This window comes from Elephas maximus, chromosome 25 (assembly GCF_024166365.1).
Source record: "Elephas maximus indicus isolate mEleMax1 chromosome 25, mEleMax1 primary haplotype, whole genome shotgun sequence".
Lineage (NCBI taxonomy): Eukaryota > Metazoa > Chordata > Mammalia > Proboscidea > Elephantidae > Elephas > Elephas maximus.
The window spans coordinates 59,307,334-59,320,888 of record NC_064843.1 but is presented as its reverse complement, the minus strand read 5'-3'; the positions used below and the strand labels follow the sequence as shown (position 1 = coordinate 59,320,888).

Here is a 13,555-nt window from a genome sequence, read left to right as displayed (position 1 = left end):
CGGCTCCACAGCAACTGAAGACCGCGGCGCCCCCCGACTGCAGACGGCTCCACAGCAACTGAAGACCGCGGCGCCCCCCGACTGCAGACGGCTCCACAGCAACTGAAGACCGCGGCGCCCCCCGACTGCAGACGGCTCCACAGCAACTGAAGACCGCGGCGCCCCCCGACTGCAGACGGCTCCACAGCAACTGAAGACCGCGGCGCCCCCCGACTGCAGACGGCTCCACAGCAACTGAAGACCGCGGCGCCCCCCGACTGCAGACGGCTCCACAGCAACTGAAGACCGCGGCGCCCCCCGACTGCAGACGGCTCCACAGCAACTGAAGACCGCGGCGCCCCCCGACTGCAGACGGCTCCACAGCAACTGAAGACCGCGGCGCCCCCCGACTGCAGACGGCTCCACAGCAACTGAAGACCGCGGCGCCCCCCGACTGCAGACGGCTCCACAGCAACTGAAGACCGCGGCGCCCCCCGACTGCAGACGGCTCCACAGCAACTGAAGACCGCGGTGCCCCCCGACTGCAGACGGCTCCACAGCAACTGAAGACCGCGGCGCCCCCCGACTGCAGACGGCTCCGGAGACGAGACCAAAGCCGTCAGACACGACGGGGCCGGGGGGGACCCGGACCTGACTCGGGGCTTCCTGGGCTTACCTGCTTCGGATCGGAGGTGGCAGCGTAGGCAGCTGGGGATTCCAGTTCTATGGTCACAGGCCCATCGTTCTGAATGTGAACTTGCATGTAGGCACTGAACTCGCCGTCTGAAAGAGCAATGCAAATCGTTACAGGAATTGGAGACACCAGATGGCACCGTCTCAGAAGCACACCTAGACCAGAGTGACCAGAAACCTGGGGAGGAGACTGACCAGTCCATGCAGGAAAGGTGGCCAACCCCGTAAGCAATGAAGGAAACGCAAAGTTAAACAGCAGAGATGCCGCCACACACCTGAAAGACTTGGCAGGAGCTGTAAGGTCTGGTAACACCAGTGTTGGAAAGAATACGGGTTAACAGAAATGCAAAACGGTGGAAAGGCAAATTGATACAACCGCTTTAGAGGGCATTTGGCGCTGCATCAGCGAAGTTCAACTTGACTAAACCCTAGACAACTTGGGTAGTCTAGCCTAGAAACTCTGACACATGTAAACAAGGGAAAACGCTCAAGGGTGTTATAAAGGAAAGCAGTGGACACAATCTAACTGCCCTTCAGTGACGTACGCATAGCCCTACCTGACGTGTTCAATACCACACGGCAGTGAACAAACCCGAGCTACATCCGTCAAGGCGGCTGAACTGCGAAGATGTCCTATGACCTTTTCGCTTCTGAAAGCCTAACATGGCAAGAGAGCAGCAACAGGCTACAGAAAGGGCAGCCGTCGGCAGGATTTCGCGGGGGCGGGATTCTGAAGCGAACTGGACAAACTAAATGGCAAGTAAACAGATACCTATTTTCGGTATGCTTCATCATTAAATTTTTTTTAACAAATGAAATCTAAAAGGGAAAGAACTCTTAGGAGATTCCCTAAAATAACCTCATAAAACTGCTGCTCAATAACCTGCGTGCTTCCCTGGTGTACAGTGTTGGGGGAGGGGACTCTGCTCCCTCACTGGGGGAGTCAAAAGGCAGCTCACACTACAGAAGCCACCACAGGGGCACAGCTGAGGAGACACCTCACGCCTCACAGGACCGGATGCCCAAAGCTGGCACACAGGGTCCAAGACCCTCATCTGCCCCTGCCCCACATACCCCCCCACTCCCCCGCCGACCAAAGTGAGGCCGCAGAGCCACTCTGTTCCCCGGGCTGCGTGGTCGAACCAGCCACTGTGCTGTTCTGACAGAGTGCCTCACTCCGCCTGCGAGGAAGAACTCCAAACCGCCTGTTCTGACACCCAACCCACTCGTTTGTTTCTGATCAAGGACCAAATGCTGAATTACATTTATAAAGAAAGCCAAAACTATGCTTGGAGAGATGAGGCTGTAGAATAATCAAAGCCTCTGTTAAACACTGGGTCTAAACATGCTAATGGCACATACTGACACACTGTTCCTGAAAACTAGAGAGGGTTCCTCATATACCATGTCTGATAAAACAATTTCTCTAACCCAAAATTAAGAGAAAATTCTGTCCCCGCCCACCACTAAAGCGCAAAGAGAGCACATCAAATCCAGTCCGTATCTAGAAATCACTCATTGGTTCTCACTTATAGTTGGCAACTATGTGCCAAAGCACAGTGCTAGATAAGACCAGCCCTGGCTGGCACTCCTGACCCCAGAGTCTAGTGTGGGAGACAGAGAGGCATCATAGTGACAGGGCAGCACATTGAGGGCCATGCCGGATCCTGGCCCTCAAGGCCAGAAAAGGGTCTGCATCCCTGACCTGGGGAGGGAATCAGAAAAGGCTTCTTGGATGGGGCTACGCACAGTCTAAGTCTAAAAGGGCCACCAGGAGTCAGGCTGCAAGAGGAGAGGCCCAGCCACCTACTAGCTATGTGGCCTGGGGCAAATTTCTTAACGTCTCAACGCCTTGGTTTCTCATCTGTAACCCAGGTACTAATAACAGGACCTAAATCATGCTGAAAATTAAATAAGACAGTACATGCCAAGTGCTGGGGACGACAGCTAGTGTATGACAGTGCAAAACCAAAAGGTAAGTTCAGGAGGGTCCACACAAGCGGAGCAATGCCACCCAAACTGTGCCTGGCAAGGTGTGTCTTCAGTACTTCTGGAAATCACACTTGTTTTAACTCTCCCTTGCAGAATCACCAACTACAGCAGCAAGTTAAGGTTCTCAGGATACCTTTGAGTACAGAAACCCACTTTGTTTTCTTTGACTCTGGGGTTTCCCAAACTTCCCTGGGCAGGGAGTCCTCATTTCAAATGGAACATCCTTGCACTGCGCAGGTGACCCTCCAGGAAAAGCTGAGAAGAGAAAAGCAGAGAGTAGGCCCACCAATGCCAAGGCGGGCAGGTGGGGCCTGGAGCCCCTCCCATCCCCATGGCTACCCTGGAGGCTGGCTCTGCCCCAGGCCTGATGGGTTCACCAGGCCTCACTCCTGGGTTTCCTTGGACGCCTGACCCTCTACCACCTGAGGCAAGTTGCAGGCACCCCTGCTTGCTGCCACTACAATATCCACCTGGGATTCTTCCCCAGCTGGGGTCGCACCCTCCCAACAATCCTTAACCTCGTGCAGGGTTATAGCAAAATGGATGCACCAACTATTGGTTTCCTTATGCACAAAGACAGCAGCACTTTTCCCGTGTGGGAAGTGCCTGAGCTGTGTACCATTTTTACAGGCAAGATTGATCTAGTTCCTCCTGGGTAGCCAAACATACTCAAATAATGGTGACTTTCTGTGACCTACTATCAGATCAAAGTGGCCGTTCAAACAAACCGGGCTCTCCACTTTATCCATATCAGACTAGCTAAACAGACGTCAGCTGGGAAGGAAATCATGTGTTTAACTGCATGCTAAAGTTATGGCTACAATTAGGAGTGAATTTCAGCCGCTGCACTCCTTGCTGGCGTAGTGGTTAAGTGCTACAGCTGTTAACCAAGAAGTCGGCAGTTCAAATCTACAAGGCACTCCTTGGAAACTCTCTGGGGCAGCTGTACTCTGTCCTATAGGGTCGCTATGAGTCGGAATCGACTCGACAGCAGCGGGTTTGGTTTTGGTTTTTACGAGTCAGAATCGACTCGACGGCAGCGGGTTTGGTTTGGTTTGGTCTGGTTTTTGGTCTGCACTCCTTGGGGAAGCTGAAGGCAGACTCAGGAGGAAAGGAATTATTTCCGACCTTGAACTTCTGTTGCCAGGATATACAGCATATACGTCACCACGTTCATCACTCCAAACAGCAAGAAATGTATTTTCTTTTCCTGTTTTTCATCAGTTTGGAATAGAACTATTCTCTGAATTTCCATTTGTGCAGACAATAAATCCAAAAGAAAAGTTTTAAGAGGTCTTAAAATGGGAGCATTTTTTCCAGTCCAGGATCAGAGTAAAGCCCCCAAGAAAAATCATATTGGCGGCCAGGGAAAATAAATACGTTTTCTAAAATAATCTTAAAAGATAAAAACGTATCTACAAAAGTACATCTGGGCTCCTACAGCGATAGAATCAAGTTGCTCTTCAACGTAAGTCCTAAGATGGGGGCCAGAGCTGAAGGACCGGCATGTGTCAGAGGTGTTTATGCAACATTCTACAACGGGAAAACGCCCAGCTGGAGCCGAACCCAACTGGAAAGACTCTCCAGCTGCAGGAGGCCCCAACACCATGACCCAGAACTACCTCATTTGTTGCTTACCATTTAACTGCAAGGGTGGGTTTTGAGGCCCTTCTGAAATCCTTGACTGACTTGCCAGAAAACACCAGGGAGACCCCCACACCTGGGAAGAAAGTCGTCCTGAGATGGGTGGAGGAGGTGCCTGAGGGAGCACAGACAGAGGGCCCAGACGGTCAGCGCTCAATAAATCTTAAAAACCCATTGCCATCAAGTCAATTCTGATTCACGGTGACCTTAAAGGCAAAAGGAGAACTGTCCTATACGGCTTCTAAGGCTGTAATCTTTACAAAAGCAGACTGCCACATCTCTGCACCCACAGAGCGGCTGGTAGGTTTGAACCACCGGCCTTTAGTTAACAGCTGACGATTTAACCACTGCACCACTAGGGCTCAGTAAATCTTAGTTACTATTATCACACTGTCCATGGTGGGCATAAGCACAAACAGGGGGCGGGCAAGGAGAAGGGACAGAACAGGAAAACATACCCAAAAAGCACGCTACTGAAGAGAAACGGGAGGAGGAGGGGCACACATACTGTTACTTCTTCACCATGTTGGGAACTGGCCTGCTTCCAGCCAGCCCATGTCCCCGGCCCTCCAAAGCCAGCCCTGAAATGTCCACTGTGCCAGGCTCAGCCTCCCTCTGGGCTGGCATTGTGAGCCCTTGGGCAGCCCATCCAAGTTCCCCAGAGCAGCTCTGCCGTCCAGATGGCATTCTCATCACCCAGTCTTCCCCTTTGTTTTAGCTTTTGACCTGTTCCAAACCTGGGCAGGGCAGAGGGCGTCACTGGTGGAGACTTGAACAACGTGGGTATAGGCTAGAAACATTAAGGAATCAAGCAAGCGAATGGAACTGAGGGCTCAAAATAAACACTAGACAAGGGCTGGTGCCACTGCCCTGCCTGGAGCCACCACTCTGGGCTGCGGCCAGGCTCAGACTGCACCTTACAGCCTGAGGAAATGTGCCCTGGGTGGGCCACTGGCACCTATGCCAACTCGGTCCTCCAGTGTGGGTTGCTCCTATAGAGGCAGGAATGCTCCTCAGTGCCCTCATCCCAGAGAGCCTGGCCAATGCCAATGTGCCACTGCCTGGGCAAGGATTCGAACACGGCACCAGAGAGATACCCAGCACAGGGGCCAGAAAGCAAAAGCCAAGAGCCCAGGCAGGGCCCAGTGGCCAGAGGAATGCTGTGCCCTAAGTGGCTTGGCCAGGACAATGACTGGGTGGTTAGAGAAAGGGCACATAATAGGCCCTCCAGGCCCTGGCAGCTGGGTCCCTCAGGTGGGAGGGTCAGACTAGGTGTATAGCACTAGAACTATGGCCCGAGTCCATCTGATGTTCAGGGCCACGGCGAAGCCAGACTCAAGAGTCTCCCCTCCAAAACTGAAACCGTTATCCATTGCTGATGGAACTGTAAAACAGTACAACCACCATGGAAAACGTTATGGCGCTCTCTTAAAAAGCTAGAACTAGAACTACCTATGATCCAGCAATCCCATGCTGTCATGGACTGAACTGTGTTCCCCGAAAATATCTGTCACCTCTTTGGCTAGGTCATGATTCCCTTGTATGACTGTATAATTGTCTGTCATTTTAAAATCTGACGTGATTTCCCTATGTGTTGTCAATTCTATCACTATGATGTAATAAGATGGATTAGCGGTAGTTATATTGATGAGATCTACAAAATTAGATAGCGTCTTAAGCCAATCTCTTTGAGCTATAAAAGACAGAAGTGAGCAGAGAGACATGGGGACCTCATGCCACCAGAAAGCAGAGCCGGGAGCAGAGCGCATCCTTTGGACCTGAGGTTCCTATGCTGAGATGCTCCCAGACCAAGAGAAAACTGATGCATCACAAGGACCTACCTTCAGAGCTGACAGAAAGGGAAAGCCTTCCCCTGGAGCTGGCACCCTGAACTCAGACATTTCTCCTACTGGACTGTGAGAAAATAAACTTCTCTTTGTTAAAGCCATCGACTTGTGGTATTTCTGTTGCAGCAGTACTAAGTGACAAAGACACACACTGAGGTATGTACCCTAACCAAAAAAAAAAAAAAACACAAACCCGTTGCCATCAAGTTGACTCTGACTCATAGCAACCCTACAGGACAGAGTAAGAATTGCCCCATAGGTAAACACCCAGAGACCTAAAAACGATGACATTGACAGACATACGCACACCTATGTTCACTGCTTTTTTATTCACAATAGCAAATAAATAGAAACAATCGACGTGTTCATCAACAGACGGACAGATGAGCAAACTGTTGTACATACATACATACAACGGAATACTACGCAACCATAAAGAAAAATGACGAGTCTGCAAAATGTTTTATAACATGGTTGGACCTGGAGGGCATAATGCTAAGTGAAATAAATCAAATATAAAAGGACAAATATTGCATGATCCCTCTTTTATAATAAGACAAGAATAGATAAATACGGCAGTTACGGCGGCGGGGAGAGGGAGGAAACTCACTTCCTGCGGTAGAGATTACTTACGGTGATAGGGAAAGTGGCACCGATTGTGGATGACGTAATGAGCACAGCACAACCAAAGCGAAAACAAGCGTTTGAGCACATACGCATGGGCGCAGGTGAACTGGTATACAAGCATGGATGGGTGCGTACACAGGCAAGAACAGACAGATGTATAGAAAAAAAAAACAAACCTGTTGCCATCGAGTCGACTCCAATTCATAGCAACCCTATAGGACAGAGTAGAACTGCCCCACAGAGCTTCCAAGGAGCACCTGGTGGATTCAAACTGCTAACCTTTTGGTTAGCAGCCAAAGCTGTTAACCACTATGCCACCAGGGTTTCCAGAAGTATCTACAGGTATGTGTAAATACAAATAACTGAGTGCAGACACATATTCATTGAAGACACAAATACAGACACTCCTCAGACGTAACCAAACACCTTCCTACACTGGTTCTCTGGGTTTGAAGGCTTAGGACCACAGCCTCATGGGACAACTCAGTCAACTGGCATAACACAGTTCACATAAATCAGGATCTGCATCCTAGTGAAGTGAGTAGCACCTGGGATCTTAAAAGCTTGCGAGCAGCCATCTAAGATACAACTACGGATCTCGTCTCACCAGGAGCAAAACAGTAAGGTAACCAAAAGCACAGAGAAGGAATAAGTCTACAAAAGCCACAACTTCGTCCACCCTGAGACCAGAAGAACTAGATGGTACCCAGCTACCACCACTGGCCATTCTGACCAGGGTCACAGTAGTTGGTCCAGGATAGAATGGAAGAAAAAGCTAGACAGCGGGGTAAGACGACAGCCTTCAGCAGAAAAGAGAAAAGCCCTGAGCACCGGCACCAGGAGGCCTCTGACTGTATTATGTGAAATGAGAAACAAGGGGCAGCACTGGGGACCCCTCCCCAAGCAGAGTCCGCCCCTCCCGCCCAGCCACAAGTCTTCAGTGCTTTGCTCTTGACCCGTTTTTTTCCACGAGGCCCAATCATTTCAGTGGGAACTTTGCAGAGCATGAGATTTTTCAGGAACACATGCATCCTGCTGAGGCAGAGATGGAAACCCTGGTGGCGTAGTGGCTAATTGCTACAGCTGCTTACCAAAGGGTTGGCAGTTCGAATCCACCAGGCGCTCCTTGGAAACTCTATGGGGCAGTTCTACTCTGTCCTGTAGTGTCACTATGAGTGGGAATCGACTCGACAGCACTGGGTTAGGTTAGGGTTAGGTGGCAGAGATATTTGTGCTTGTTCAGTATCTCCGCCCACAAGGAGATGGCTTCCCCGGATCGGGTAACGGTGCTGGTGCCGGTGGACTCAGGTGCTGGGAAGTCTTCACTAGTTCATTTCTTATGCAAAAATCAATACTCGGAAATCAACCATGGACTGTGGGCTGCTCAGTGGATATCAGGACGCACCTTGGAAGAAAGAAAGGCCTGGTGGTCTGCTTCTGAGAAGTTAGTCATGAAAACCCTGCAGAGTGCAATTCTACTCTGAAACACATGGGGTCACCATGAATGGAAATAACAATAACATGCTTTTTCAGATTAAAGATATTCTCCTCTATTTCTACTCTGATGAGATTTTGTGTCATGAATGCGTGCTGAATTCTATCAGCTGCTTTTTAATGATAATCATGATTTTCCTGCTTTATTCTGTTACTGTGGTTAATTATGTTGATTTTTCTCTTTAACATTTTACTGTGGTTTGGGTGAAAGTTTACAAGGCAATTAGTTTTCCATTCAACAATTTATACATATTTTGTTTCATGACATTAGTTGCAATCCCTTCAATGTGACAGCACTCTACCCTGTTTCTCCCTGGGATTCCCATTTCCATCGGCCCATCTTTCCTGTCCTGCCATCTGAACTTTGTTTTTGGGTAAATGCTGCCTCTTTGGTCTCGCATGGTTGATGGTTCGGAGAAGCACGTTCCTCACAGGTGTTACTGCTCACTTGATAGGGCTGTCTACTGTTTGGCTGAAAGGTGATCTCCGGGAGTGGGTTCTGTTCCAGGGTTGAAGGGCATCTTAGGGCCATAAGTCTCAGGGGTCCACCAGTCTCTAACCGATAAGTAAGTCTGCTATTTTTTTATAAATCTGAATTTTGTTCTATTATTTTTTTCCCACTCTGTCCAAGACCTTGTATTGTGATCCCCATCAGAGCGGCCGGTTGTGGTAGCCAGACACCATCTAGTTCTTCTGGTCTCAGGCTAGTAAAGGCTGTGATTCATGTGTTTTATTAGTCCTTTGGACTAATTGTTTCCTTGAGACTTTGATTTTCTTCACTTTTCTTTGCTCCAGACAGGAAGAGACCAATAGTTGTATCTTAGATGGCTGCTCATAAGCTTTTTTTAAAATAATTTTTATTGTGCTTTCAGTGAAAGTTTACAAATCAAGTCAGTCTGTCACATATAAGCTTATATACACCTTACTACATACTCCCATTTACTCTCCCCCTAATGAGTCAGCCCACTCCCTCCTTCCAGTCTCTCCTTTCGTGACCATTTTGCCAGTTTCTATTAAAAAAAAAAAAAACTTTTTTTTTTTAACCCTCTCTACCCTCCCATCTCCCCTCCAGACAGGAGATGCCAACATAGCCTCAAGTGTCCACCTGATACAAGCAGCTCACTCCTCATCAGCATCTCTCTCCAACCCATTGTCCAGTCTAATCCATGTCTGATGAGTTGGCTCGGGGAATGGTTCCTGTCCTGGGCCAACAGAAAGTTTGGGGACCATGACCGCCGGGACTCTTCTAGTCTCAGTCAGACCATTAAGTCTGGTCTTTTTATGAGAATTTGGGGTCTGCATCCCACTGTTCTCCTGCTCCCTCAGGGGTTCTCTGTTGTGCTCCCTGTCAGGGCAGTCATCGGTTGTGGCCAGGCACCATCTAGTTCTTCTGGTCTCAGGATGATGTAAGTCTCTGGTTCATGTGGCCCTTTCTGTCTCTTGGACTTATAGTTATCGTGTGACCTTGGTGTTCTTCATTCTCCTTTGATCCAGGTGGGTTGAGACCGATCGATGCATCTTAGATGGCCGCTTGTTAGCATTTAAGACTCCAGACGCCACACTTCAAAGTGGGATGCAGAATGTTTTCATAATAGAATTTATTTTGCCAATTGACTTAGAAGTCCCCTTAAGCCATAGTCCCCAAACGCCTACCCTTGCTCCGCTGACCTTCGAAGTATTCAGTTTATCCTGGAAACTTCTTTGCTTTTGATCCAGTCCAGTTGAGCTGACCTTCCCTGTATTGAGTATTGTCCTTCCCTTGACCTAAAGTAGTTCTTATCTACTAACTAATCAGTAAATAACCCTCTCTCCCACCCTCCCTCCTCCCGTAACCACAAAAGAATGTGTTCTTCTCAGTTTATACTATTTCTTAGATCTTATAATAGTGGTCTTATACAGTATTTGTCCTTTTGCATCTGACTAATTTCACTCAGCATAATGCCTTCCAGGTTCCTCCTCCATGTTATAAAATGTTTCACAGATTCCTCACTGTTCTTTATCGCTGCGTAGCATTCCATTGTGTGAATATACCATAATTTATTTAACCATTCATCTGTTGATGGACACCTTGATTGCTTCCAGCTTTTTGCTATTGTAAACAGTGCTGCAATAAACATGGGTGTGCATATATCTGTTCACGTAAAGGCTCTTATTTCTCTAGGGTATATTCCGAAGAGAGAGATTTCTGGGTTGTGTGGTAGTTCTATTTCTAACTTTTTAAGATAACGCCAGATAGATTTCCAAAGTGGTTGTACCATTTTACATTCCCACCTGCAGCGTATAAGGGTTTCAATCTCTCCGCAGCCTCGCCAACATTTATTATTTTGTGTTTTTTGGATTAATGCCAGCCTTGTTGGAGTGAGATGGAATCTCATCGCAGTTTTAATTTGCATTTCTCTAATGGCTAATGATCGAGAGCATTTTCTCATGTATCTGTTAGCTGCCTGAATATCTTCTTTAGTGAAGTGCCTGTTCATATCCTTTGCCCACTTTTTGATTGGGTTGTTTGTCTTTTTGTGGTTGAGTTTTAACAGAATCATGTAGATTTTAGAGATCAGGCACTGGTCGGAGATGTCATAGCTAAAAATTTTTTTCCCAATCTGTAGGCGGTCTTTTTACCCTTTTGGTGAAGTCTTTAGATGAACATGGGTGTTTGATTTTTAGGAGCTCCCAGTTATCTGGTTTCTCTTCATCATTTTTAGTAATGTTTTGTATTCTGTTTATGCCTTGTATTAGGGTTCCTAAGGTTGTCCCTATTTTTTCTTCCATGATCTTTATCGTTTTAGTCTTTATGTTTAGGTCTTTGATCCACTTGGAGTTAGTTTTTGTGCATGGTGTGAGGTATGGGTCCTGTTTCATTTTTTTGCAAATGGATAACCAGTTATGCCAGCACCATTTGTTAAACAGACTATCTCTTCCCCAATTAACTGACACTGTGCTTTTGTCAAATATCAGCTGCTCATATGTGGATGGATTTATATCTGGGTTCTCAATTCTGTTCCATTGGTCTGTGAGCCTGTTGTTGTACCAGTACCAGGCTGTTTTGACTACTATGGCTGTACAATAGGTTCTAAAATCAGGTAGAGTGAGGCCTCCCACTTTGTTCTTCTTTTTCAGTAATGCTTTACTTATCCAGGGCTTATTTCCCTTCCATATGAAGTTGGTGATTTGTTTCTCCATCACATTAAAAAAGTCACTGGAATTTGGATTGGAAGTGCATTGTATGTATAGCTGGCTTTTGGTAGAATAGACATTTTTACTACGTTACGTCTTCCTATCCACGCTCATAAGCTTTTATGGTCACAGACTCTACCTACCAAAGTAGAGAAAAAATGTTATCTTTTTTTATGCCAACGGATCTAGATTCCTCTGAGCCTATGGTCTTAAGCCCTCAAGCCCACTGACCCAGTCCCTCAAGGCGTTTGGTTATGGCTATGAAGTTTTCTTAACTTTGCCCACTATATACATGGATGTATTTGCAGCACATACAAATACGTATGTAGGAATATCTTCTGCCAAACCCACATATGCTGGTGGGTGTACTCCCATACACCATCCCACACCTGTTCGGCTTACACACCTATCTACGTATCCACTCTTAAATTCTTGTTATTACTGTTATCGCAGAATTGTGTATGTATAGTATTGACTGTTGTTTCCCTTTACTCTTGTGTTCCTTCCAGTGTCTTCCTTTGTCTTGGCCATGTTGTGCTGACAGCCCCCTCTGGATTGCTTTTCCCTTGACCCAAATTAATACATGCCTCCTATCTATTTAGTAATTTTCCCTCCCTCCGCCTCCAGCCCTGGTAACCACTGAAAAATGTTTCCTTCTGAGTATAAACCTTTTCTTGACTTACTATATACATACTATATATGTCCTTTTGTGATTGACTTAATTTCATTTGGCATAATGTCCTCCAGGTTCATCCATGTCGTGAGATGTTTTGCAGATTCATCATTATTCTTTAACGTTGAGGAGTATTCCATTGTGTGTGTGTACCACAGTGACTTTCAAATGTTAAGCTAATCTTGCATTCCTCGAATAAATCCAACTTGGTCTTGATGTATGAGTCTTTTCCTGTATCGAGAGGTTCAGTTTATTTTCTTTTTCAGATATTTCCATCTAAATTCATAAGAAAGATTGGCTTATTATTTTCTTTATAATTTACTTATAGGTTTTGGGTATCACAGTTATGCTACCCTCATAAAATGAGCTGGGAAGTATTTATGTCTATTCTTATATGAGACTGGCTTTTATTTCTTCCTAAGATTTTTGAGAGAATTCAAATTCTTGAGCCACCTTTAGGCAAGGACGCATCTCCCCTGCTCAACATTGTATACCCAGAGCCTAGAACCAGGATTGAATCCATGGGTGGTGCAAACTGTTAAGTGCTTGACTACCAGCTGAAAGTTCGGTGGATGGAACTCACCCAGACACATCTTGGTAAACAGGCCTAGTGATCTGCTTCCAAAAGGTCACAGCCTTGAAAACCCATGGAGCAGTTCTACTCTGCACATATGGGCTCGCCATGAGTCGGAGATGACTCGACAGCAACTAACAACAGTAGCAGGGTTGGCAGATAAGCAGTACCTTACCAATAAAGAAGGGACAAAAATATGATTTAAGGAAAACCAATAACATCTCCCTCAGCAAAAACAGGATCTAAAATTCTGTATTAACAACTCACCAAAACCAAACCCACTGCCACGGAGTCAATCCAAATCACAGTGACCTTACAGGACACAGTAGAACTGCTCCATAGGTTCTCCAAGGCTGTAAATCTTTACGGACACAGACTGCCACATCTTCCTCCCATGAAGCAGCTGGTGGGTTTGAACCACTGACCTTCTGGTTCGCAGCTGAGTGCTTTAACTGCTGTGCTACCAGGGATCCTGCATTAAAAGCAGGGCTCTGAAATAGAGGACAACCTGGCCTCAGGATATACTGCTCCCCTCTTACTAGGTCCACTGGAGGTCCAAAAACCCCTCCTTGACTTCCCTGAACATAGCAGAGGAGGTAGGAGAGCCCCAGTAGCCTTGATGAACACCAAATGGTAACAGGAAAGGGACAGAGATCAAGAGGACGTGGATTTTGTCAGTGAAGCTCAGCGGTTAGGAGGTCAGGCTCTGGAGGTTGCTGCTGGTTCTATTCCAGGCTCTGCCTGCCACCTGTGTGCCACATGACCTTCCACAGGTGACGCTACTATACCTCAGTTTCCCCAGCTGCACAATGCCCACCTGATAAGACTACTGTGAAGATTCCAGGAGACAAAGAATTG

General features: G+C 47.1%; 1 protein-coding gene across 2 annotated transcripts in view; it reads right to left on the bottom strand.

Moving 5' to 3' along the window:
- The window catches only part of DTD1 (D-aminoacyl-tRNA deacylase 1), a 226,215-nt gene that overhangs the window by 171,264 nt on the left and 41,396 nt on the right, over positions 1–13,555 (bottom strand). For both annotated transcript variants that reach the window (XM_049870019.1, XM_049870017.1), the window contains exon 4: positions 656–762. In XM_049870019.1, coding sequence (XP_049725976.1) covers positions 656–762 — 107 coding nt within the window. The remainder of the gene's footprint in view (positions 1–655; positions 763–13,555) is intronic.